Below are 27,416 nucleotides of genomic sequence, written 5' to 3'. Positions count from 1 at the left end.
GAGCAGCCCTAGTTACTCGTACCAATTATATTTTTGCGTTTTTTGTGTGATGGTTATGTTGACCGCACTCACACTCCCAGTCGCTCTCATTTACAGAATCGTATAATTAGGTTACTTTTGGGAAGGAATATTAGGTAGAACCATTACAAAGTCAAACAGATTTAATCCGGCACATCAAAGTGTTTACTCCCCACGGCTTTTTTTAAACTGCCTACAGCCACTATATCAAAAATAAGTTTGTGTTGGGGCCGCCGTAAAGCCACATTCATTAGAGCCTGTTAGCAAATGTTAATAACAGAATGAGATGGTGATTCTTCGCAGACACATTACCATGCTAATGATCTGTTAATGTGCCTCTGAATAATCCATGTAGCACAAACGATCATCCTCTGCTGCACGTTTGTCAGCGTAGTTAACAAACATACCCCAATGGAAGAGAAACAACAGTCGAATTGAAGGTTTGATATCATAACACATTACAGTTATTATTTAGTATGCTGGATTTTCTTTCTCTATCTGTGTCCAATGTGGTTGTGACTGTTTGCCTTGTTCAGTTTCTTTTAGCTTTCAGTGGATGTAATATATCTGTTTCTTTTGTCTTCGTCTGTCATCATAGCAATACATTTTTCGAGGTGAAGTCCATCTCTAACCAGGTGTGGAAGTTTCAACGCTACCAGCTCATTATGACCTATTACGAGCGCCCGGTCCTTCCTCCCCCCCTCATCATCTTCAGTCACATCACCATGGCGCTCAAGCATCTGTGTTGCCGCTGGCGCAAGCACGACGACGACGAGAGGGACTATGGACTGAGTGAGTGGCAGATACAAATCCAGAGTTTTCATTTATTCACATCACTTTTAAGCATTTTCATCAGGCCTTTCAGTTTTCAGTGCTGCCACATTATGATAGTTCGTTTTAGAACTTTTGCTATTATTATACTGTTACTCAAGCAGTGAAACGTGACACTTCAGCATTATCACTTCCTCAAACTCCTTCATCCACAGAACTGTTCATCACTGAGGACGAGCTGAAGAAGGTCCACGACTTTGAGGAGCAGTGCATAGAGGAATACTTCAGAGAGAAAGACGACCGCTTCCACTCGTCCAACGATGAGAGGATCAGAGTGACTTCTGAAAGGTCGGACACAGTAAACCTCTGGAGAGTTGGTGTATAAATGAGTCCAGTCTATCGGCCCGTCCACACTACAGCTTCAAATAAAGCTTGCCGGCAGGCGTGTCTGAATCTCGACCAACAACCAATCACATGAATCTCCCGCCCCTGACACAAAAGCAGCGGTTTGATTGGCTAGAGCTTGTACTGGCATATGATTTGATTGGCTGACGCTTCCACCGAAAGCTTCAGAAGCTTCAAAAGTTGAACATTGCTCAACTTTTGAAACCTGAAACGCCAGGAAAGCTCCGCTTTGCTACCCACAATTCAGTTCGGCAAAAAGCGAGGCAACGTGACGTCACCCCATTCAAAGTGAATGGGCAGACGCGTTGGAAACCGCTTTTGAAGCTGTCGAAGCTGTAGTGTGGACGGGCCGTATCAGTTAGACGGGAGATGTTGTAGTGCACATTTCAAACAGAAGAATAGAGTCTGAGCATGAGACCCTCTTTAATGGTCACACAGACATGCACACAGCACACACAGTAGGGCTGCTCGATTATGGCAAAAATCATAATCTCGATTATTTGGGTCAATAATTGTAATTGCGATTATTAAATGCGATTATTCATTGACTTTGAAAACATTAATTCATTGGAGAAGAGCATTTTGAACAGTATGTTTTTAACAGTTGATTACCCTGAACTTTAAGTATAATTCAACTGAAAACCCCAAAAAAAAAAAAAATTCTAAAGATTATAAAAAGATAATTGTTTTATTTTGATTACGTTGTTTTCGTAATCGTTGCTAGCCATAATCGTAATCGCGATTAAAACACGATTAAGCCCTAACACACAGTGACATGTGTTCTCTGCTTTTTACCCATCCTAGTACCAGGTGGCAGCTATTGTACAGCGCCTGGGGAAGAGACAATAAATACTGCAATATGCACAAAGAACTGCAGATTTAAAATCGACACAAACACATCTGCAATGTTTAAAGAGACTCCTTTTCTCTCCCAAATTCTTCACAGCTATTCTCCCCCATCCAGTGCTTTTAATGTTTTTCTAATTCCTTTCTTCTCTGCTCCACCAGGGTGGAGAATATGGCTATGCGTCTGGAGGAAGTCAATGAAAGGGAACACTTCATGAAGGCCTCTCTGCAGACCGTTGACATCCGTCTGGCCCAAATGGAGGAGCTGATTGGAAGAATTGCCGTCGCCCTGGAGCGAGTGACGGGTGTGGAGCGTGGGGAGGTGGTCACCAAAGTACGATCCCGGACCTCCTCTGACTGCACGGACTCTGCTTACATCCTCCGTCAGGGTGAGTGCCCGGATTCATACATCCTGCGTCAAAGCAGCTTTAACAGCACAGAAGGGAACACCTACCGCCTGCAGGAGGCCCTGGAGGGGACAGCGGAGGGCTCCATGTCCCCCCCCTCTCCCACCGCCATGGCTGCACGGACACGGAGCCACTCGTTTTATGTGGGCCGTGGCGGTGAGCGAGGAAGCAGAGCGGAGCGCGCTGAGAGCTTCTTCAAAGAGCGCTCGCTCAGCCTGCATCGAGCCAACAGCTCACAGTCAGTGTCCTCAGGTACTGCCGCCAAGGAGTCTAAGCCCCTCCCCCTGGCCACGCTGTCGGTCTCCCAGCAGCACCGTCCATCATCATGCATCGATATCTACGTCTCAACCTCTGAGGAGGTGGGGCCTGCGGAGGTCTTTCTGGATCCTCTCCGAAGGATCCCGACGCTCCAGAGAGACTGCTCCCTGCAGTCGGATGTCATGGAGACGGTGCTGCCGGGGGGCCGGGACTTTGGCAGCGCCTCCCCCAGCGGGATGGGCGACAGGCACTCGGAGGGTGGAGTAGGCAGCAGCGGAACAACCGGAGCCATGTTTGACGACAGTGCAGCTGCTGACTTGTCCTTGTGCTCAGCCCACCTCTTACCAGACCAGTCATCTCCCTGGGACATAGATCCATCCCCCCCCCCCTCAGCAGGGCTGCTGGAGCGCTCTAAGAGCAGCCGCTACCTCTCCGCAGCAGGCACATCCTTCCTGGAAGAGCCCCCTCTGGCCAAGTCCCACAGCCTCATGTTCACATCCCGAGGCTGCTACAGCGGGCTGGGGGCCGGGGTCCAGGTGAAGGCGACAGAGTACACCAGCATCACGGACTGCATCGACACGCGCTGTGTCTCCGCTCCGTACACTCCTGTAGAACGCTCTCACTCCCCCGGAGGGTCCACCTCCTTCCCCTTTGATAAGCCGTCAGAAAGTGCTTCCACTCACCCAGAGAGAGAGGCAGAGCTTAGCCACACAGAGTCAGATCCAGAGGACCCTGAGGACCTGATTCAGACCCCTGATACCCCTCGTCTAGGGGGCCTTGACGGGCCCAGTGGGGCCCCTTTCTGCTCCCCCTACTCGAGGCTTGAGCGAGCAAACAGCTGCTCCTCAGACGACTCCCATCCTTCCCTCACGCTGGCCCCTCCACACCGGAAGAGCCTGTCGGTGAGTGAGAGGATGGAGATGGGACCGGTTCTGGGGGCAGACAGGGGGCCTGGGCCCGGGGGCCGGGGTCTGGCAGGAACCAGAAACCCCTTCCTCAGGAGCAAGTCTGGAGCACGACCTGAAGCAGCCAAGACTGACAGTCTCCATGAGGAAGCTGGCCACGCCCTCAGCTTTCCGCAGCTTCGACAGACAGAACTACACGTGACAAGAACCCTGGTCTGCACACTCACACACTGACAGGACCGGGGGGGGGGGAACTGAGAGGGCCGGGGGCCAAACAGAGAGCAGGGTGGAGTTGCCCACAGATGCTGATCTACAGATTTTTCACTTATGTTTTAGATTAGAAAAGATGGTAAAAGTTTATTCAAATTCAGTGCTGAAGGGCAACTTTACTCTGGACCAGGTGTCAGGGGGACAGGATGGGAGATGGAGGGGTCCTACTGTACACCAGTCAAAAACCAAGAGCTATGAATCTAGAGTAGTTTTTACCTCCTCTTGTAGCTAAGTAACTCTCTATGGGGTGTTTTTGCAATGGAAGGTGTATTTGTACTGTATGTCTTCCACCCACCAACCTTACATCGAGTAGTCATGTCACTGTTTTACATCACATATCAATCACCTAAGTCACAGACAGTAAACTGTCACTGCTAGCTGCAAACACCTCCTTTGGTTATTTTGTCTCAGCATAGTCATCAGTGCCACAGAACTTTTGCTTTAAATACATTAACCTCATATAATCCTCACTCCACTCTATACGACCCCTGCACTAAAGGATTCAGCGAAGTGTGTTGGAAACATCTGGAACTATTTTCTCTCTTGGTTGCACTGGAAATGAACTGCAGTAACTTGGCAACAACTTACCTCTAGATACACAAATACACCTTTCAAGCAATCAATACTTATCTTTTTTTCCTTTAGTTGTCTTACGTTTCGTAGCACCATTTATCCACCAAATTGTCTGATTATAGTTTATTGAAAAGGTTACATTTGTCTCCTGTCGTGGTCAGGTGTCAGCAGGATGTATGCGCAGTAAAAACTGGGTTGAAGTAGCCACCTGATAAGAATAAGTACAACTGATGTCCAGGCACGAATCCACATCAGGAAAATAAAGGAAAGGATTTAGAAGATTTTAATCACGCACATGCGGACGTGCATATGCATGTTTACATGTCTACACACACACACACACACACACACACACACACACACACACACACACACACACACACACACACACACACACACACACACACACACACACACACACACACACACACACACACACACACACACACACACACACACACACACTCAGTCAGACAGTTAAGTCTAATCTAATATTTATAGTTCAGACCTGATCCATGAGAGCTTTAACAAGTGCAATTGCAAACGTTGAGGACAAGAGGGCGCTGTGAGCCTATTTCAGAAGCAATGCTAGCTAGGTAAACATGCTTTGCACATCACACCAAAAATCTGTAATGGATCAGCCCTCCAACTTCAGGTTTAGACATTATGTTGCACCAGTTTCACATCCACTTACACCTAATGTATCCGTCCTTCGTGTACTCCATTGCTGTCTTTCTCTTGCTTTTCTCCTTTTTTTATTAAATGCATTCAGACAATGCAAAAGGAGATTTTAATAGTAAGCAATTACCCGATGGCTTAGCCCATTATAGTTCATATACAGGTCACGAAAAAAACCCAAAAAAGAGCTAATTTAAAAAAAGATATGCATTTTATCTGAGATATAGGAAGACATGCATGATCAGTGACGAAGAGGGGGAATGGTGGGGTTGTGATTCTGAAAAGATGAAAGCCAGATCAGTGTTTTAAAACGTTTTTTTATTCTAGCGTAACATTTCTCGGAGGAGGAGGACGCCCTTCTCCGATGGCTTTTAAAGATATATCAAATTAATGGAATTCTTACAGATTTTTTATGTTGTTTTATATTTCCTCAATATCACGATTCAGTTTAATCCATTTATTTTGAGATTGATTCTATTTATTGACATTTTTCTTGCTCATTATCGACGATTACAGTAAATACCTGTTTGAATTACGAAATCAATATTTATATCTTCTCAGTGATATTTTTGTCAAATTATAAGTATTTTCTAATTAAGCTTTTAAATTGAATAAAAAGATGACCATCGACATGCACTAAATGCTGATGTATTATATTATTTATTAAATATAGAACTGTCCGATATACTGTACATTTCAATCTTATTTAAAGTAGTTTTTATTGTAAGTTTTATCAAGCAGCTTATGACAATTTTCTAACGTCAAGTTTAAAAGGCAATACAAAGTTGCCAGTATACCAAACGTTGGGTGCCTTTGGGGCATGGATGGAGTATGTGGGTCTGAAGTGATCCAGAAATCTGTGAAATATCTCTTTGGTTTTTCCCTAATCATGGAGCCTCTGTGATTATTTGTGTCTTTTGCATAAACTCATAGACCTTTGTGTTCCCTTTAAACACGTCTGATGTACAGAGTGGGGGGATGTTGTTATTGGTAGACTGTGTCATTTCAATCCACCAAAACGCATATAAGAAGATCTCATTGAGAATAATTGTTTCAAAGCGGAAGATAAACATCTATTTACACATAAAGCAGAGGCATACGTTGGAGGATATAGCATGAATTTGTATAATATGACTTCCGTGTTCCACAATTAGTTTGATGGTCCAAACTGTTCATATGCATAATAACCCCAACTCTGAATCTTAAAAGGGAACTCTAGTAATTTAGTACTGATTCTCTAAGACTTTCTCCAGACACTCCCCGTTATGGATCAAGCTTCGAAAACATCCTACACTTCCCACGTTGTATCTCGGTGGCGTCTTTTGATAGAGCTTCCCTGACTGTTAAAACGTATCATCTTCCAAACTCCTTGCCCACAGTTTAATGTCACGACTCGAGCCCACATGAACATCAGAAACATCCGGAAGCTCCCTCCAGCTACAAAGGTCAAATGTGTTCATAGGCTGAATCCCTTACCAGTTAATGGACCTTTATTTGTCAAATTAGGCGCGTTCACACCAAGTACTTTTCCCACAAAGGTTCCTGAGAACTCTTTAGTTAGTTCCTGGGGGTGGATTAGGCAAATGAAGCCGCCGACGTCACTTCTTCTTCTTCTAATTTGGGTTTACTGGCAGGCCGCAAACAACTTCACGGCGTATACTGCCGCCCAAAATCCCCGGCCGGAAGTCCCCGGAGTTAGGGACTGGCTTCAGTAGAAGTTGCTGGGACTCCCAGGAAACGGCCAGAACGCCGACACCTCCTCATCTCCACCGCTCCCGTGTTTTATTTTGTGTCATAAGTTAGTCTCTCTGCGTTTCTGCGCTGGGCTAATGCTAATGCTAATAATGCAATGCAAGGATAATAAAAAGGCGGCTTCACAAAAGTTTTTGGCAGTTTGACGGGGCGTGGTTTGCATTCCGCCCAGCCAATCAGACACAGGAACCTTTTTCTCCCACGAAAGTCCCTGCTCTCTAGCAGGGACTGAAAAGGGGGTAAAAAAGGTTCTCTAGAACTAATTTAGTTCCTGGGACTTTTTGGTGTGAACGCAACTAAATCGTAGTTCTCAGGAACCTTTGTGGGAAAAGTACTTGGTGTGAACGCGCCTATTGGTGGAGCGCAATTATCCATGAATTCCAACATCAATACACACTTCTTTGTGTAATCATCATCAGTGTGGATCATTAGGGTGGACAGACAGGGAGGAGTATCATCTTAAAAATACTTATCAGATGAGACATGACCCACCATGGGATCAGATTTGCAATTTCCCCCACAAACATAGTTTGCAGTAGAGAGACACGGTTGAACCCAAGTCAATGCTCAGGGACACATGACCCCAGTGATGCAAAGCAGTAAGGTTATCATAGTGGAGAGAAAGATAGATATGGATTAGTCTGCAGTAGAAGGAAATATAATCACTGTGCTTTACGAGATTAAAGGGATCGTAGGGACATCTATATTTTTTTGTGTGTTATGTCTTCAGATACAAATGGCAATAGATAATGAATGTCTTCATCATTGATCCACACAGGGGGTTAGGGTTATCTAAACAAAAGCAATTGTGAGAGAGGGCTTTCCTCCCTCGCTCGCTGAACCAAACCAAACTTTGCCAAATGAAAAGGATCTGCCGAGCTCTCTTCTCCACAGCTGTGGCAGGCAGGGGGAACAAAGCAGAGGTCGGATGGCTCAACTCAGTTATGCATGGCTAACTATGAAAACAGATTTCCGACTGACAGTTTAGGCCCTCCTATTTGATCTAGTGTGAGAGGAAATTATTAAAGTTATTTAAAAAATCGTTTATCCTTACAGTAAGGAATATGAGAAGACACACGTGTCCGTGGCACATCTAAACTAGTGTGTATGATTCTATTAATAGTTTAGTGGTGACTGGATGGTAATGATAGGAGGTGTGTGTGTGTGTGTGTATGTGTGTACATTAACTTGGACATGTGAACCCGGACATATACACCATTTATGGAGGGGGGGGGGGGGGGGGCATGCCAACACAACCCAACAGAATCTCAGTGTACAGCATTTTAAAAATATTTTCCTATCTCATGAGCATACGATGATAATCAACAGATCTGCTTCCCTCCTATATCGACCTGTGACACACGTTTCTTCTGCAATAATTGCTGATGTGCTTCTCTAACTGAAAGGGACGTATCCCCCTGCTGGTCACACTTTAGTTTATGTCCTTCAAATGCATGCAGTTCTTCCACTCAGAGTGTACAGAGGCGACCTGTAAAGATGAGCGCGAGAGAGATAGAGAGAGATTATAATATGAAATCAAAGTAGTGAGTATTTGGATGCAAATGCAAATCTGTATTCTTCAATGTGAATAGGATCATGTCTGGCATGCATTGTTAAATAAAAAATTAAATAGATTGGTACTCTGTGTCTCGCCTGATTTTATTTCCCCTGGGTTTTTAAACCGTCAGATGATCACATTACATTACATGATACTTGTTAGATGCTTTTATCCAAAGCCACTTACATACTCAATACTGTGGGCAATCCCCACAGGAGCAATTTGGGGTGAAGTGTCTCAGGCACAACGACATGCTGACTGCAGTGGGGTTTGAACACCTACGCACTAACCCACTGCGCCACACACCTCCTTACCTTGCATGAAAGTTGTGAGAAGTGTATATAAAGTGATAAGCTTTTAGCTATAAAATATTATTTTTATTTAAAGAGAACTTTTGAAAATCAACAAAGTGATTCACAACGCTGCTAAAAAATATATTAAAGTCATGATTTTTTTAAGAAGACATGAAACAAGTATAAAATCTAATAAAGTACAGAAGGCAAGGCAAGGCAAGTTTATTTATATAGCACCTTTCAACACAAGGCAATTCAAGGTGCTTTACAAAAATGAAAGACATTCAGACAAAGGCATTTAAAAAAAAAAGATATTAAAAGAAACATTAAAAGAAAAAATACATGAATAAAAAGTTACAGTGCAGTTTAAGATATGAATAGTTCACACAGAAGTTCCACTTTACTGATGAACACAACGGCTCAGTTTCAATTAAAAGCAGCGGCAAAAAGAAAAGTCTTCAGCCTGGATTTAAAAGTAGTCAGAGTTGCAGCGGACCTGCAGGTTTAGGTCTGCTTTAGGCTTTTTTGCAGAAAAGGGTAAGAGGAGGATTTAGTGAAAAGGAAAGTGTAAAGGAATTAAGGTCAGTACAAAGGCTCTCATATAAGTTTTAATCAAATTGAATCGCTGATCATCGATTCATAGCTTTAGCTTTTATATCTTTCATATTTATAAACGTATTTCATACCAATGAAACTGCACTTTACTGCTTTGTTGGCACTTCTGGTTAGATGTTAACTGAATACTATGCAATGACGATAAAGCTGAATCTAACAGATCACCTGACGTAAAACAGGTGATTCTCAGACACACCATCAGAAGAGGCAGAGAGAAAGAAACTCCTCGTGCTGCTGCTTGTAATGTGTTGACCTGTACATCAGGAACATCTGCATTCATTCATCTCCCTTAATGTGAGCCAAAAACTGGGTCCGAGAGCTGTCAACCTTTATCATCGTAGAACTCATAAAACATCAAAAGCACATGCTGTGTGAACGTGAGGAGCACCAACAGGAGCTGCTCTGCAGGAGGCGGGACCTCGGCCTCCTGCTGCTGCTGACATAAGTGACAGCAGCTGCTCGGTGCTCTGTCATTTTTAATGCTTGTCCAAATTCCAAGAGGCACAAACAGCTTTGAATTTGAACCACGAGAGAACAATTTATACCCTTCTTTTTCTAATGTTTAATTAATATATTATTATGCACTGGCTTAAAAACATGGCACTATATCCCTCCAAATGTAGAGCACCACCACATTCGCCCAAGTTACATTAGAAGTTAATTCCACACATGTCTGTCACTTTGTCTCATCAAAGCCTCCCTACATAGAATACTATATGCTCATAGGGGCAAAAAGTGAAATGTAATTAGTCAAATGTATCTACTCAGATTTTATTTTAAAATAAAAGTATTGCAAAAAGTATTATTTATTCTACATAAAATAAAATGTACGTATCAAAAATGTTTTACGGGAAACTGTAATTTAAAAAGTACCTAAATGCTCAAGTAGGTTGTTATTCATGTTGATGCATACATTTTAATCTCCTAGCTTCTGGAGCTAATTTGGCTAAAGTAAGCTGTACTTGCTGTCAGTTATGCACCGTAGGCCATTTAAAAAATGCTCCCTCTTATGCTGATGTTAAAGCAACCGTATACAATTGGCAATATAATCAGCATTGTGTGTGTGTTTCCTGTTACTTATCACTACAGTATATGATTAATTTGTTATTCCCTTTTTCTGTTTATTCACTTTGCAGCAGACACAGACTTGTTAACCCTGTGCTGTGCTGTATTTGTGTTTTGTTGTGTTCCCTCACTGTACAGCCCTGTCTTTGCCTGACCGTCGGGACCTCCAGTGTTTCCGCTGTTCTTCAGGTTGGAGAGGGTTTGGTGAGGGAGGAGGAGGTCAGGGGGTTGCGTCAGTTCATTCTTGGCACGCGGAGGGAACATAATGTACTGAGTCTCAGCACGTGCCCACTCCTTACATGCACGCGCACTCCAAACAACAAATCCAGTTTTGACACAATCACCGTCATGTCGTTTCAACACATCCACATGACCCACAAACTCCCGGCGCACTGCTGAACTCTCGCACCTCGGTGAGAATGGAAGCGGCTCCTCCTCCTCTTCCAGGGAACTGTCTGTTCTGCGGGAAGAGGAGCTGCAGGAGGAGGCTGCCTGTTGCACGCGGGGTTTTTTCCTGGAAATGAAAATATTCCACCAACAATTGGATCAGAGTGGGGGCGGAGCTCCAGCACGGGGCTATCTTTTGGCTCACAGCATCTGTTGTGCTGAAATAGGGACTTCGTGTTATAACTCAGCATTCTTCCACAACTGCTACTCTTCACTTGATGTTACTCATATATCTAGTGCGCATTTGCATTGGTGGAAGAAGTTCCCAAATATTTTACTTAGTGAAAGAGGCAATACCATAATGTAAAAATACTCTGATAGAAGTAAAAGTCCTGCATTTAAAGTATAGAATCAAAGCCTTGCCATCAAAATATACTTAAAATACCAAAAGTAAAATGACTAATAATGCAGAATAGCCCATCTCAGAATCATACATAAATGTTTGGTTTATCCTTATTGATGCATTCACGTGTTCAATGGTATATTTGGTAGGTGGGGATATTTTATTTGTGATACTGCTGTGCTGGGTTGTTTATTAGTTTGATTTATATTAGTGTTTTAATAATCTAAATCTGCAAAATAACTAAAGCTATAAATACATTTAATGTAGTTACATTTAAATTTGACTGCAAATCAAAGTATAAAGTGGAAATATTCGAGTCAAGTACCTCAAACTTGTAGTTAAGTACAGTACTTGAGTACATTTAGGCCCATACTTCCACCACGGATCACTGTACTGTATCATTGTATATGTTGTATGACTACAGTATGCTTCAGACATGAGTCACTGCATTGCAGACAGGATTAGCCTCAACTGAAGAGCCACTGTGTTTTTGAGGTGTGGCCCTCAGCCTCTGCCTGGTGTGAACTGTTGCATTGCATTACATTGCGACATCTTTCACCTTTTAAGATGTACACAAAAGTATCATGGCAAAATCAACATTTGAGGAAGCACAGAGGCATATGAGGAAAAAAAGCGCAGAACACGTGTGTGGGACGTTGGGCCTACTTTGTCTGAGTTTTCTCACATAACAGCCCCAGGGAAGAGCATGTATCTAAATAATGACTACAGAGTTCAGCCAAGGGAAATGTTTCAGAGACAGCATTGCTCAATCCCAGCAACCCCAGGGCTGAGTGGGATTTTCTAGGAAATGCACACATGGATGAACCCCCCACTGCACTGAAAGCAAAGCACTCTCTTTGCCTTTTTGTAAAGCTGTGGGTCTTGTAACAATGTTAAGTAGACCGGCTACTAGTCTAATTTTAGTTTTACACACAAACAATAACACATACTATAAATCCCACATTTGCAATGCATTATGAAATATGATAGTGCATTACAACACTAGCAACCACATCATTACAGTTCCAAAGTATCTGGATCTATTTCCCATGTAAGGCTTTAAGTTATTATGAGCACACATTTACGACTCTTTAACGGGAACGTCTGCTTGAGTCAAGTAGTGCTCTACTTAGCACAACAGGCACAAGCAGGATATGTTCATCATGCTTTTTGTTTGTCTTGACACCAGACTCCACCATGAAAGCTTGAGTGAGAATGCAGAAGTCTCTCTAGACAGGAAGTGCTGTGGAACAAAGGAAACTATAGACTTTTTGAAAAACATCTGTAATTAAAGTGTGGGAGTGCTGGCTTGACAGGATAGAGAAACACAGTGTCTCATACATAATTGCAAGACTTCTTAAACTGTAAAATGAAGTCACATCAGTGGAGATAGTTTGATGTGTCGATCACAACAAACAATAATTTCTAAATGTTTGAATTCTATTAAAACTTTTATGTGTAAGAGGTGGATCAACTGCAGTAAGTGTGGTGTCATCATGTAATTATCAGTTATATCATTCATGCTTGGAAGGCTTTATGACTGTAGTTGTTAAGCATAATATTGCTTAGCCTTAGGCCAAGACCTGCGACAATGAGCATGCAAGCGTAATCATTTACAGGCATCTGCATTATACATATTACACATACAGTGCTAATAAAATTCACTTTATCTTGCTTTAGGCAATACATTGATATTGTGATTGTATGGGGCTGCTTCACACTAAGACAAATTGACAGTGTCTCATCGGGAAGACGTTCACTACACCACCAGCTGGCTGTTACAAAGTCACAGCTAATCTAATTTGACTTTTAAATCCTTTCTTTTTCTCTTGTTGAGTTTGGCCTATACAGTAGGTGGCTTATCATACAAAAACTTTATTATACAATGACAACATATCTGACCTCGTGCCCAGTGTCAAGTGAGTTTACACTGGCACTGAGCAGTTCAAGGGAGCTGGGGGGACAGCGAGGACTGCACTAATTTAGGATCACAACAAGGTTGTAAAACTGACACACAAAGTGCAACCTGTCCCCAGCTTTTATATTAGGGGCCCCAGTGGCTTGTGTTACATCCCAGAAAATAATACACATATCTCCCCTTATGACACAGAAGACAGCCCCTAAATACTGAGCTTCAGATGGATACCAGGGCAGAATGGATGACGAAAAATATGGAGGATTGAAATGTAATATTTATTATTTATTGTATTTATTACAGCATTTATTTGATTGTTTTTGTCTATTTGCATGTATCTAATTTTGTACTTTTTTCATTTACTTCTGTATTGACTTATACATTCATTTTTTTAAATGTATTATAGCTTGTGTCATTTATCGTCCTCTGTAGTTCAGCTGCTAAGTAAATGTTCCCTAATCCCAATATATTAATATCTTGCGTTTTTCCAATACATTATAAACTAAGAATGTCATGATGCCAAAACTCTTAAAATGAACTGAAAACGTACAATTAAGTCACTGTGTTATGTTCATCATATGAACTCATACAAATGCTTAAAGTAAAAATATAAAGACTCATGTATAGCAGCTGCTTTCTATGCCTTTTTTTTCAAAAGGGTTGCCTGGTTTGACCTTCAGTGATTGATAACGGTGGAGCAAATAGTTCTGCAGAGGTAGGCGGGACTTCCAGCAACTCCAGCGACTATTGGCTTCATAGAAACCTACTGTAAGCCAAACACACAGGCCAAATCGAACTGCAGTCTCTACAAAGTACCAAATAGTCGATGAGGCCTGTGATAACACGAAGAGATGCATCTAATTCATCGACATGACAATTATAAACTGTTGCAGCTGGTCCTCAAATTATTTCCCTTTTTTTCTTTTTCGTTGTGCACAAACATGTCCATGTTGTGCAAGGCAACGTGTTCAAGTCTTTCTTCGAACAAATGGAAAAAAAACATGAAAACCCGTTACTTATCACCCAGCAAGCTGCTTCACAAAGAAGCCAAACATGTACTTGTACATATTTAAAATAAATTAACTTTTGCAATAAACAGTTTTTTCCAGCATGTGGGACCAGTATGGGATTAGTTTTGTGTCATAAAGGTAAAGCAACACTTTCTCCGAATCAAGCAAAACTAAGAGTTTAAGAGTCAAGCAAAATACAATTAATTTCAAAAATAAAGCTATAAGTTGCAAACAAATCATTTGTGTAATCATGTAAACTATAAGTATTTTTTCTTTGTTTTAACATACGTTTTTGTTTGCAGTTCTTGTTTCTTCTTTCTCAATGATCAGACTTTTGCTCTCGCTGCAGCACTCTCATTTGCGCTCCTTCACTTTTTGTTTTCGATTCTGACACAAACATCCCAGGTGGGCGGGACTTTCAGGGGTTCGTCTGCGTCCCCATTGGCTATTCCGTTTTTGAGTGACAGCCCAGTCCTCCGGCGATTGTACAGGTCACCCTTGAAAAAGAGATCTTTTGATCTCAAGGGGCTTTAACCTGTAAATAAAGGCTAAAAGAGACAAAAACAAAAACAGTGCAGCTGCGGTAGCTGAGCATGGACAGAAGACCCCCAGAAGAACCAGCATTTAAATTATTATAATATATGTAAGTATTGATCATTTGTGTTGTTTGTGCTGTACTATACAGTCTGTTTCTTTATTATGTTAAGTGAGAAGTAAAGAAAAGCTGTGCTATGAAAGTTAGCTTTAGCTGCATGCAATGCAAGCAGCCCAACAGCAGGGACAGTTAGCTACATAGCTAGCAGTGAGTGAGCGTTCAGACACCGGCACACACACTCAAACGGACTCGTGTGCCTGACTCTACCAACATGCTTTCATGATTCTGTTTGGATATAAGCCATGATAGCTTATTTTATTAACCCGCTAATTTGATATGAAAATCAATGGAGGCTGAGTTTACTACTTCTATTTGTAGGAAAACCTACCGTCCATGACTGCCTCTGAGCTGAGTTTTATTTGTTAACTTCATATTTTTCATTTCCTAAGACATTTATTTTCCTCTCATATTAACAGTATGGATCATTGAGACAGCGTGGCGTCCAGAGTCTTATCCCATTTTCCCACTTCCTCTGAGGGGACAGCATTAGATCAACGGCGGTGGGCATGAAGAAAGACCTGCACCAGCTTCATGAAGAGAGACCTGCACCAGCTTCATCCACGCTGGGCGTTGCTGTTATTACTGGCTCAGTGTCATTTCATTTGACCAAATGTCTTTACATATACATTTAATATATGTTATTATTATCCACCTTTTTGTTTTATGTCCTTTTATTTAAAACATTCTTTGAGACTTCATCTTCTAGTTAAATTTCAATAAATGTAATGTAATTTGTATAATCACTCTTTTGTCTTTATTCTACATATAAATGTTAGAGATTCCATTCAAATCTGTTGATTACTCATATCTTTCTCAGGCTAGGAATAGTATGTTGAGTTTTTAATGCTAAGTGTATATCATTTTCTCACAGGATATAGAACGAGACAACACCGTTTTTATCCATTGTGTATGAATGCTTCAGCTCTTCAGACCAACATAGTAAGATGTGAGCATGGTCCTAATTGTGTTGGTATGCCACCTAGGTCTGCGCTGTTTAATAAAGAGAATCTGCCACTTTTATATTGTAGAATTGGTTAAATTAAAGCAGTCTTTAATTGTTTGTCCTAAACATAGCAATATATGCTTTGAAATGTAACAGTATACAGTTTATATTGTGTATCACCTTTAGCTTGAAAATACATAGATGTGTTTTTTTATCTATAAAATAAATAGACAGACAGACACTTTATCGATCCCAAATTAGGAAATTATTTTACAGCAGCAGTGTGTTCAGGTAAACGTATTTAAAGTTGGAATAAAATATAAACTACACAACACAAGTATAATGCACAGTAATCCATAAGATACGTCCGATATGTTCATGAAAACTCCCCAGGAGGCACCAACACTAACCTGGCCGAGTGGACTCCGGAGTTTGCTGCATGAGTTGCGCTGTATGATCTGTGGTGTAGTGTGCTGTCACTCAAAAACTGAGTAGCCAATGGGGGCGCACCCCTGAAAGTCCCGTCCACCCGGGAGGTTTGTGTCAGACTCGAAAACAAAAAATTACGGAGCGCAAACGAGAAGAGCTGCGGCGAGAGCAAAAGTCTGACCATTGAGAAAGAAGAAATAAGACCTGAAAAAAAAAAGATATGTTAAAACAAAGAAAAAATACTTATAGTTTAAAATACATGATTACACAAATGATTTATTTGCAACTTATAGTTTTATTTTTGAAATGTTATTTATTTTTGCTTGATTCTGAGAAAGTGTTGCTTTATCTTTATGACACAAAACTAATCCCATACAACAGGGACGTGCCAGGACAGGGTTGTGAAGCCAGCCACCCTCATGTGATGATGCATTCATGTACCTCGTAAAAGCTTGCTTCCATGTTTGAATTATTATCATACAACATTTATAACTGTCAATTCGATTTAAATGGTATAATAAAATATTCCTAAATATATTTTGTTTGTGCTTTATATATAACTATTTCCATATTTTAAATAATAGCAGTTTTAATTTATGTGTTTATAATTCAAGTTTGGGCAACGGGACAGGTTTTTCCCAGTCTTTTAAAGCACCTGAAGGCCACATCAGACTAGTCCCGCCCTCTTTTCACAAATCTCAGCCTGTGATTGGTCCACTGCACCTTCACTCACTCTTTTGAATGGACAATTCCAAAAACCGAGTCACATTTCCTCCCAGCCAATCACAGGGCCGCATTGTGATGACACCGTGGGATTCCGCGAAATTGTTTCTTGGAGTTGAGGGAAGTGCCGCTCACAGAGAAATAGGACAAGTTGACGCAAGTGTGGGAGTGCACCGAAAGGAGGAATAAACGCAGACACAAGTGCGTACAGCTCAGTTGGTTAAAGCGGTGTGTTTTATTGTTCCGGCAATTAGAAATAAAAAAACCCAGAGGGAGAAGGAGAGAGGAAGACATTCAAACGGCTATCTTTCCTGTGGGGGTGTTTAACCATCCGCTCTGCAACCTCAACAAAAACGCAGCCTTTTGCGGTCTTGGAATAGTCACATTGAAGACGACACGTGTGGATGCTTAACCACATGTTTCCTTAGGGAACTGCGGTCTAATCACCTCCATCCACATTGTGGGTTTGTTTCTGGATTACTAGCTCCTGGAGATAAACTGTTTCTCTCCTCCACCCTCGGATCTGCTGTAGTGATGACAGAGGTGGATGTTTCTGCAGACTGTGACCCCAGCCGACCACAGGGGCGCACAGAGGACAAAGAGAACCAGGAGAACAGGACTTTAATGATGGTGGCAATGATTTTATTGGACTTGAACAAATGCAACCCTAACGCCATCATCAGCCCCGGAGACAGCAGATGTCTCGGGGGGAGCAGCGAGGTGGAGGACAAGGTGGAGCGGGGGGGCTGCAGGCTGAGCGCCGGGGACAGCCGGGTTACACCCAAACAGTCCCGGATCAAGAAGAAGGTGGTGAAGGAGAGAAAGGAGTGTCCGGAGAAGAGACACTACTGCCCCTTCACCGGCTGCGGGAAGGTGTACGGGAAATCCTCCCACCTCAAAGCCCACCTCAGGGTGCATACCGGTGAGTGAGGGGCCATCATAACGTGTTGTTGACGACAGCAAAACAGCTCTGCGTCACTAATTTATAACATCATTTTTATTTCAGGTGCATGGTAAAGATCAGGGACAGAGCAGTCTGAACAATCTGCAATCACTGCAAGATGAATATGATAACGTTAAAGAAGACAGTCCATGTTGAGTCTGGGATGTGATGTGAGGAGAAAAGACGTGTGCCTGCAAATGAATAACACGTTATAGGAAAGGTGGTCCCACGAATTTGGGGGGTGTGTGACTGATCAGCCCATAGAGGGCGTGAGGCTGACTGTGAGAGGGAGGGTAGGGTTGTGGCACTCAGAATATGGGAACACCGCGTGCCTGATCCCATATTTGTTAAGCACGCTAGATTGTTCAGGTATGATAATAAAGAAACATCCTGGACCCCAGTCACCATGATGTTATCAACATAATGTCCCGTAAGATCGTCTCTGTTCTGCACCGTGTGTTACCTATCTTGTTTCTGTGTTTATTTGCATGTCCCTTATTGTAATCTCAGCGAACCCTCAGCTTTAGATCCACATGCAGGTCACTGCGACACTGTTGCCCCCTCATGTTCTTGTACGCACTCCGCAGATAACACTGCACCAGCACTTCCTCATACGTCATCCGTGCCCCCTCCCCTTACGTCAGGTTGTAAACAAGGGCAGACATGTGGTTCAGTGGAGCACATGGAGGAGGAGGTGGGAGCAGCCGTCGTTTTTTTTCGTTTCTATTGGCTCTTATCATGACTCACCATTTCCAAATCAATTTGTTCTCTTATTGTTCCAAGAAATGTTGTTGAGTCGGGCCTTCCCAACAAATTGAGAAAAAACAAAACCCAAAATCCTTTGGTGAAACGAGCTCTGTATGACTCACCATCCTCCTTCTCAAATTTGATTTGTGTACTCTGTGTTCTTTTTATTTATTGCCTGCCCTCCCTCTTTCAATGGCTAATGATTAAAGGAAATAATAAAACTACCAGTTTGATTAAAAGCTCAACTGTTCCCTGATAAAAGTTATTTTTTGGGGGGGTTCCTGGTGACTTGGAACTGATGACATAATTAGTGGTGTTTTTTTATTTAGATTTTTTTGAAAAAAATATGCATTTCTTAAATGAAACCATTATTAATAATACTTATTATTAATAACATATATTAATATATCATATAATAAAGGAATAATTAATATTATTGTCATTATATGATAGAAAGTAATTATTATAGGGTTATTATTATTATCCTTATTGTTGTTATTATCCTTATTATAATTGATTATATATTTATCACATTTTTTGTCCTTGGGTTCTCCAAATATGAGGAAATAAATATCAAAACACAGTAGTTTATGTTAGATTTTTGTATAACAAAATGCAGGAAGCAGTCTTTAAAAGAGTAGTGATTTAAACTATGTGTGTGTGTCCTAAGGTGAGCGGCCCTTCGAGTGCACCTGGCCTGACTGCGGGAAGAAGTTCTCCCGCTCAGACGAGCTGACGCGTCACTACCGCACACACACGGGCGAGAAGCGCTTCAACTGCCCCATGTGTGCCAAGTGCTTCATCCGCAGCGACCACCTGACCAAACACGCCCGGCGGCACGCAGGCTTCCATCCCAGCATGCTTCAGGGCTCCAGCGCGGCCAAGAGGCGCCGCTGCTCCCTGTCCCTGTCCTCGTCTGACTCTGGAGACCAAAGCCCTGTGGGGGTGTGAGACCCTCCCTCCTGATGCACACACACACACACACACACACACACACACACACACACACACACACACACACACACACACACACACACACACACACACACATACACATACACATACACACACACACACACACACACACACACACACATCAAGGCACAGGCAGGAGAGAGAGAGCACACACAGACACAATGTGTGCTGTTTTCACCGTACACTAATCCCGTCCAATCAATCAACTCCACCAGCCAGACCACTCTGTAAAACCTTTTCTCTATGCATGTAACAGCAAACAGAAATATAAGTTATGTATTCAAACTCGACCCCTGTTACTTCCTGAGAAAATTGGTATTTATTAGTCAGGGTCAATTTCTATTTGCTTTGCCATTTATTATCATTACTATGTGTTATTTGTGTTCCTTTGTTGGAAGAATCTGTAATCTATTAGGCATTCATGTGTGTATATATATATAGTGTCCATTAATACTACATGTGTTTCCTTGCATCACAAACTTCATTTTGCAGAAAAGAAAACAAATCATTACTGAGATATTCAAGTGCGTTTAGAAGTTTTGGGGATTTTCCTTTAGTAAATATAATTTTTCTTTTTACATACACACTCATACTTCTACAGTAACTCGAGTCCAGGACCAGGCGAATGTACAGTACAGCAGTATTGTCATGTAAATATATAAAACAGATACACTTTTAGATGGAGGATGTACTCAGTATAATGTAGTTTAGTGAGGTTAGAGAAGACAAATCTATTATATAGAGAATTACAGAGTTTTTTGTATTTTATAATGATATATACATTGAGCTAGTTTGCTTGTACAGTTTCCTGTGTTGTGCGTCACATCGTGATTAAGCTACTAATAATTAACCTTTACACATAGGCAAGCCTTGTGGGGAAATACATTGAAAACATTTGCAATGCTTTTCCAGGCTTGAATGTTAATAGTGCAGGGATAAACACAACAGGGTTGAACCTTTTAAAAGGGAAAGTTATATAAAGATACATATTTAGTTTTTAAAAAATAGGTCTGTGCCTTTTTCAACGTTTTTTTTTTTTTAGCAGAGAGGAATTTCTACATTGTGGAAAATCTTCATATTCTATAGATTGATATTCAAAAATACTTTGAATATCAATGACTGTCTGTAATGCCAACAGTGCCAGTTGCTGATCATTTAACTACCTTTTGTTTACTCTGTATCTGGACTGCATTTCATCAGGGAACAATGTGCGGCCATTTCTGTCAACATTACCCCCCCCTGGTGGAGACATGGAAGCACAACATTTCTCACAAACGGACATTTTTATTTATATTTTACATCCTCGCATTTTGAGGCAAGCTCTTTTTATTAGTTTGTGAATTCCACCATGTAGCATGTTTGTATGTATTTGTTTGGTTCAATGATTTTTGTATTTGTTTGGTAATCTTTTATAATGTAACTAATGGGGTGAAGGACCCTTTTCATCCACTACTGGAGCTACAAACATTGTTGATGTCAATAGTTTTCTTTATATAAATGCCTCGCAAAAGCATAAACACGTCCAGATAGAGTGTAAAGTTAGGTATAGTTACGCTTGTAGGATGTATTTATACTATGCGGTTTTTTATTTTCATGGCATTATGACAACTGTGATTAGATGTTGGTGCCTTTCAGGTTGAAGCCTTTACTTCTGATGCTACTGTACTGTAATCAGGTCTGTCCCCACAGAGCCGTGTTATCGCAATATTCATAGCTGTGTAATAATTACTGCTCAAAGGTTTTAACATTAAAATTATTTTTCTTTCTAAACAGTTGCTCATTTGTTCTGTTCCAAAACACACAGTGTACTTCACACCTTTTATAAATACATAGAGGCTCTTCTTTATTGCTGTGTAAACAGAGGGGGGAGAAGCACAAGTACTTCTATAAGTAAAAGTCCTGCACTCACAATGTTACTCAAGTGAAAGTACAATTAGCATAACAATATATATTTAAAGTACCCATTTCAGAATAATATATATTATATGTTTGATGACAATTATGGATGCATTAAAGTGTTAATCAAAGCTGGTAACGGTGCAGCTAGTTGTAATGTCTTTGTATACTGCAGTGTAGTTTGTGAATTGACTCCAGGTGTAAGTAAAGTCTGATTTAAGTGTTGATTATATTTCGAACTATTAATCAAAAGCTGCAAAGTAACTCAAGGTATTTAGTAAATGTAGTGGAGTAAAAGTACACGATTGACCTCTGAATTGTAATGGAGTAGAAGTACAAATTAGGAAAATATTCAAATACAGTACATGTCCCTCCAAATTGTACTTAAGCAATGAGTAAATCTACTTAGTTACTTTACACCACTGTGTTAATAAGGTGATATAAAGAAAGAGTAAGAACAGATAGTACTCCATTAGCTTTGCGTTTATTTATTCTTTTCATACACCGCACATAACAATAACATTGTTAAATACTGTAATGGTAGTGTTTACATTACAAGAACAATTAAAAAAATGAATCCAAAGAAAAACATTATTAAGAAAAACTTCATAAACAGCAAATGCTCTTCAAACAAACAAAAGGATAAATCGGCAATTAATACACAAGTTTTTTAAACTTCTTGGTACTTAAGGCAAACTCTAATGGCAAATGATCAACTTAGGAGGCAGGGAGAGAGTCATAAATGAAGAATACTGCTCCAACTCAATGTTGCAATTCAAAAACGATTTCCAACCCATTAGTCAAAGGAGACACATAGACGCCATCTCACTCACTGGCCGTTTCTCAATGTCGAGAATACCTGCTGCAGACCCACTATTTCAAGTATACTACGTCATCGAGTGGCGCCGAAGGACTGTTTAAATCAGGGGTGTCAAACTCAATTTTTACTCGAGCCACATTAGCATCCTGGTTGCACTCAAAGGGCCAGTTTTATATATAAGATTATATAAGAATAAATATATAAATATTTCATATCTATAAAATCATTTATTATATAACATTATTTCCTCTTCATTGGATTATTATCGGATAGGTTAATCACTTCATAAATAACTACGTCTGAAAGCAGAAGTCTAGGGCAAACAATTGCAAGTCTCTTCAGTGTGCATGTCACAAAATGATTTAAAAAGAAAAGCCAAATTCTGGAAAAACAACAAAAATAAGTGAAATTCTGAAAAAAAGGTCAAATTCCGAGAAAAAAAGTAATATTTGAGATGCATTGTGGGACATGTAGTTTATGGGCAATGTGCTTCTGTAAAGCGGCATGTAACCGTATAATAAACATATTATATTCTTTGCTCTTGTGGGGCCACATGAAATGAAGTCGCGGGCCGGATTTGGCCCCCGGGCCTTGAGTTTGACACCCCTGGTTTAAATGCATGCCCAGCATTCGGCGCCACTCGATGACGTATATACGTATACTTGAAATAGTGGCTCTGCAGCAGGTATACTCGACATTGAGAAACGGCCACTATGTTGGCATTGTATGTCAGTATACATGCATATGTCTGTGTGCTCTCTTTAAAATCCTTTATTTATCAAACAGATATGGGGACAAGTGTCCAGTGATGGAGAATATATATACTATGGGGTGTACAGCCGTGTTTAAGGAAAAATCTATCTTAAGGTCACCCCACGTTCCTTTGGCCTTGATAACATGTTTATCATGTGAGCATCATGTGTTAGAGGGTCGTGCAGCGATATGTAATCTTTCCCTTTTGACACAGTTCATTTCAGATAAGACACCGTCACTGCTATGCAGGAAAGAGAACACAGATATGAGCCCAACAAAAGAAAAAATGTGCAAATTCAAACAATACCAGTCAAGAGGTTGCGCAATCAAAATAGGGCAGAAATTAAATGTGCAACCAGCTACTTCCTTTTTATTTTCAACTTATGTATTCAGTCCAGTGCTCGTCATGCAATGTGTTCCAAAGCCATTCATGTTCACAGGTTCATCTCTAAACTCTGCCTTAAACATATCCAGCCAATAAGTGTTGAGGGTGAGTGAATGAGTGCAACCTGTGCTACAGTACATAACAACCCCGTAAAGTACAATGAATATGGTACCAGATATCCTCTATTCAGGGACTCCACACCTCTAAAACATCTCCATGTCAGCACATACAATCAAAAGTATCATCAGTCTTAAAAAAAAGGAAAGCATTAAATAAAAGCAAAATAAAAAAAACTAGAAAAATGCAAAGGTGCAACCCAGAAAGAAACCGTTGAGTCATCAGTTATGATGTTTGTTATTCTTCAGGGAAATGGATTTCTCTTTATAGCATCAATTGACCTTCTGTCCACTAATATTAGTGTGTTACATCATGTTCACCAGGAGAAGGGCTCTCGAACAACGTCCTGCCATAGGAGGAAACCACCACTTCTACTTAAATACACATTGAATATTTTCAACTGTCTTCCTTCTCCTATATGTTAAACCAAATACTCTATATGTTAATCGGATTACTCCTCATTGTCATCATAGCACTTAACTGTCATTAAAATACTCTACCAATACTTCACTGTCACCACTGTGGAGGCGAAGTAAACTCACAGCAGATGAAGATTGGGGGTTATATTGTGTGAAAGGGGGACGGGGGACGCAGAAGGTCAGAGGGGCGGGGTTACTGTATTTGACAGGTGGTGGAGGAGGTGGCCTGGCAGCACATGCAGGTGGGGTTGACTGATTTAGGCGGGATCAGATCCAGGTCCTCGTCGTCGGGGATCTCGTCTAGGCGGTAACCATCTTTCAGCAGCTGGATGTTCAGATCCTGATTGATTTGCTGGAGAAGAGACGATAAAGAGAGGAGATTGATTTTTTTTTCAGTCATCCACACCAATCAGAAGGGCTGTGCTCCACATGTACCAGCCATTGTTAACCAATCAGAAGTGGCTATGCTCCACATGTACCAGCCATTGTTAACCAATCAGAAGTGGCCCATGATAGAAGGTGATAGACAGATTGATCCAATCACCTTCCTAGTATTTTTGAAAGTGCCCGCCCTTTCCAAATGGCTTCCAATGGAGCTTTCCTAGATGGTTTGGTGAAACAAACCACCTGAGTCAGGTTAGTAATGCTCCATCACATGTTTCTATTACAGGGTGAATCTTAAACTGAAGCTTGACTTTAAAGCAACCCAACGGAAGTTTCATGTAAGTTTATTTCTTTCTCTCGTAGCTCGGGCTGCGGGGGCGCTAGAGACGGGAGCATGTTGATACGACCTTCCTAGCCGGAGTTATGGCCGCATTTTACAATAAACTTAAATTGGGTCGCTTAAAAACAAATATCGCAAATCAAATCGCAATATTTGTCAGAAAAATCGAAATTGGATTATTTCCCCAAATCGTGCAGCCCCTAGTTTAGAGTCCCAAACCTATTAGTTCCTTTTATAAACAGCTAGCCAACTAGCTAAAAACAAATGAAACTTTGTGAAACATAGTTTGACATTTGGGGTATATAAAACTATTCACCTCCTGGCAGAGCATTAGATGAGATGATTGATACTAATTTCATGTTTGTAGCATATGCTAAATATGAAGCTACAGATAGCTGCTAGCTAGCTTATCTTAGCACAAAGACTAGCCTTGCTGTATCCAGAGTTGACAAAACTATCTAACAACACCTGTCTCACTTATTTAGATGTTATATATCGTTTGTTTAATCCATGAAAGACAGAGGGGTGTATGAAAGACAACTCATCTTTTTACAGACTTCAAATCTCATGGCTTGTTTTGAGAGTGAGTAACATTTACAGTGGTAACCATGGAAAACTGAGTTAGGGCACGATCACAGATGGCTGTAATGATCATCACTTGGAGCTTTGTCATTAATGGGATGACTACTGTACTGTCCTGCTGTGATTTTTTTTAAAGGAAAACAATGCCTTTGTTTGCTGGAAAAACAGAAGAAATTACTAAATTGGGGTTGTAACATGTATATTAGCTATTTCTCTGATGACATGGTGGCATTCAAATCTGAACCCTTGTTGGCTTGAATACAATATAACAATAAGCTTGGTCATGTCAAAGAGAGAGAAATGATTGAAACTAGGATTCCTCTGGGGAATAAATGATGTCTGTGATTTGCATTTAAATTGGCAGCAGCGGTGAAAATATGATGTTAGGAGAGACACCCAGAGAGGACATTACATTTATTTCCAGCATTGTGTTTCACGCAGTGTAATAATGCTCTTGTAGCTAGACAGAATAATCATTGATGAGCGGGAAGGATATAAATGGGTTTTTGTTGAGACTGACGCATAAAAGCCGGGCTCTCTGGCCTCTTGACATTTATGGGAAATGGAGTGAAAAAGGCGAGGAGGGGGGGGCTGAATTAGAGAGCAAATGTGAGGCAAAGAAAGCGAGGTTTGCTCGATCAGATATCTCACCTCAGCAGAGGAGTATCCCGACGATGAGTATCTAGACATGTCAAAATCATCATCACTGAATCAAACAAAGAAACACAGGTTAGCTTATCGAGTCTGTGGTTAATGTGTTTAAGTGGAAAGAAGTGCATTAATCACAATCTGTTTCTTTGCCAAGTCCGTTTCACGCCCAACGAATGTGTCTGTGTGTGTGTGTGTGTGTGTGTGTGTGTGTGTTTACCTGTCTGTGTCTAGGGCCACCAAGGGCTTCTCATCTGGGCTCTGGTCTAAAGAGGAGTAGCCTTTGTTAGGCACTACCAACCTGCAGAGAGGGAACAGAGAGAGAAAGAGAAGAAGAAGAAATGATCAGAGGAGCAGTAAAAGGGTGTGACAGAGTACGAGAGGAAGAACGGAGGAACAGATGAAGGAGGGAAAATAGATCCCCTAACAGGAAGAAGTGAGTAAGACTGGCAGAGCTGCTTAAATAAAAGAAAGGATTGCCTGGAGGCGACCTCGCGGCTGAACTACAGGAACAAGTGAAGCTTGAAAGACGCCTCATTTGTAACTCGAACATCTTACAAACCCTGAATCAATAAGACTATACTCGTGCGAGCCTCACTGCCAGACAGAAATAACCGACATGTGGATGACATCCCTCTTGTCAAACCCCGCCATGATCACATGTTCCTTATAATACACATGTTCCTGATGTTACACATGTTCCATCCTGATGTTACACATGTTCCATCCTGATGTTACACATGTTCCTGATGTTACACACGTTCCTGATGTTACACACGTTCCATCCTGATGTTACACACGTTCCTGATGTTACACACGTTCCTGATGTTACACATGTTCCTGATGTTACACATGTGTGGCACCGGGGACATGTCTGCACCACTTTGCAAAATGGTTGATTTTGTCCCTCTTACTTTTTCAGAATTAATTTAGGATTTAGGATTTGTTTGTATATTAAGGACTTAAGAAAGGTTTATCTGCACAATATGAGAATATAAAATGCCATATAGAATAAAAGAAGGTACATTGTCATCAACGAAAAATAATATCCCCCTCAGCTTACTTATTATAAAATAACCAAGAATCCTGCATGTACTCGTCAGTAACTCCAAACATAGTTTCTTGATTTTTCCCAATCTTGATACTTATCAAAACAAAGTGACACCCTTGTACACATGTAATCTACAAAAAATACTTGATGAGGAAAGCCAAATAGAATAATGGACATTTGCAGTTGCTCAAAATACGTCATTTAATACTGTACAGAATGTGTACACTTACATCTAGTACAGGTCTGGGCTGTATGTAAGTGCTACAGCACACTAAGGACTTAAATTGAGTTCATCACTTTAACTAAATACATTTTAATTGCCGTAATCGCTCAAGAAGACACCAGCCAGCATGTCATTTCCTCTGCTAAACCGAGACCCCATCGCTCACTTCTTACCGTGTGCGAGCCATGACGTTGTTCTTCTTCGGCTGCTGGTTCACGGGACTTCCTACAGCCGTGCCGTTCTTCAATGAGCCC

General features: G+C 41.1%; 3 protein-coding genes across 3 annotated transcripts in view; 2 read left to right on the top strand and 1 right to left on the bottom strand.

Moving 5' to 3' along the window:
- Window positions 1–8,523, top strand: part of trpm3 (transient receptor potential cation channel, subfamily M, member 3) — a 158,145-nt gene extending 149,622 nt beyond the window's left edge. Inside the window, 4 exon segments of the mRNA XM_079687097.1 lie at window positions 617–810; window positions 1,005–1,137; window positions 2,203–3,747; window positions 3,749–8,523. Coding sequence (XP_079543223.1) covers window positions 617–810; window positions 1,005–1,137; window positions 2,203–3,747; window positions 3,749–3,812 — 1,936 coding nt within the window. The 3' untranslated portion in view covers window positions 3,813–8,523.
- An 8,453-nt stretch (window positions 8,524–16,976) lies between these two features.
- On the top strand, window positions 16,977–21,314 carry klf9 (Kruppel like factor 9). The gene is made up of 2 exons (XM_079688065.1): window positions 16,977–17,801; window positions 19,240–21,314. Exons 1-2 carry the CDS (start codon window positions 17,414–17,416, stop codon window positions 19,518–19,520), a joined length of 669 nt encoding a protein of 222 aa, XP_079544191.1. The 5' UTR covers window positions 16,977–17,413; the 3' UTR covers window positions 19,521–21,314.
- A 590-nt stretch (window positions 21,315–21,904) lies between these two features.
- The window catches only part of fam219ab (family with sequence similarity 219 member Ab), a 7,366-nt gene continuing 1,854 nt past the window's right edge, over window positions 21,905–27,416 (bottom strand). The window contains exons 2-5 of the mRNA XM_079687096.1: window positions 27,336–27,409; window positions 26,109–26,189; window positions 25,892–25,946; window positions 21,905–24,286 (exon numbers count right to left, since the gene is read on the bottom strand). Coding sequence (XP_079543222.1) covers window positions 24,128–24,286; window positions 25,892–25,946; window positions 26,109–26,189; window positions 27,336–27,409 — 369 coding nt within the window. The 3' untranslated portion in view covers window positions 21,905–24,127. The remainder of the gene's footprint in view (window positions 24,287–25,891; window positions 25,947–26,108; window positions 26,190–27,335; window positions 27,410–27,416) is intronic.

This window comes from Notothenia rossii (assembly GCF_949606895.1).
Source record: "Notothenia rossii genome assembly, chromosome: 6".
NCBI classification, from domain to species: domain Eukaryota; kingdom Metazoa; phylum Chordata; class Actinopteri; order Perciformes; family Nototheniidae; genus Notothenia; species Notothenia rossii.
This window is presented reverse-complemented; position numbering and strand designations above follow the sequence as displayed.

Bases quoted from the DNA above. Each gene is read 5' to 3' on its own strand.
- klf9 (XM_079688065.1), top strand. From the start codon at position 17,414: ATGACAGAGGTGGATGTTTCTGCAGACTGTGACCCCAGCCGACCACAG. The intron at 17,802-19,239 runs GTGAGTGAGGGG...GTGTGTCCTAAG, and splicing joins CCACCTCAGGGTGCATACCG to GTGAGCGGCCCTTCGAGTGC.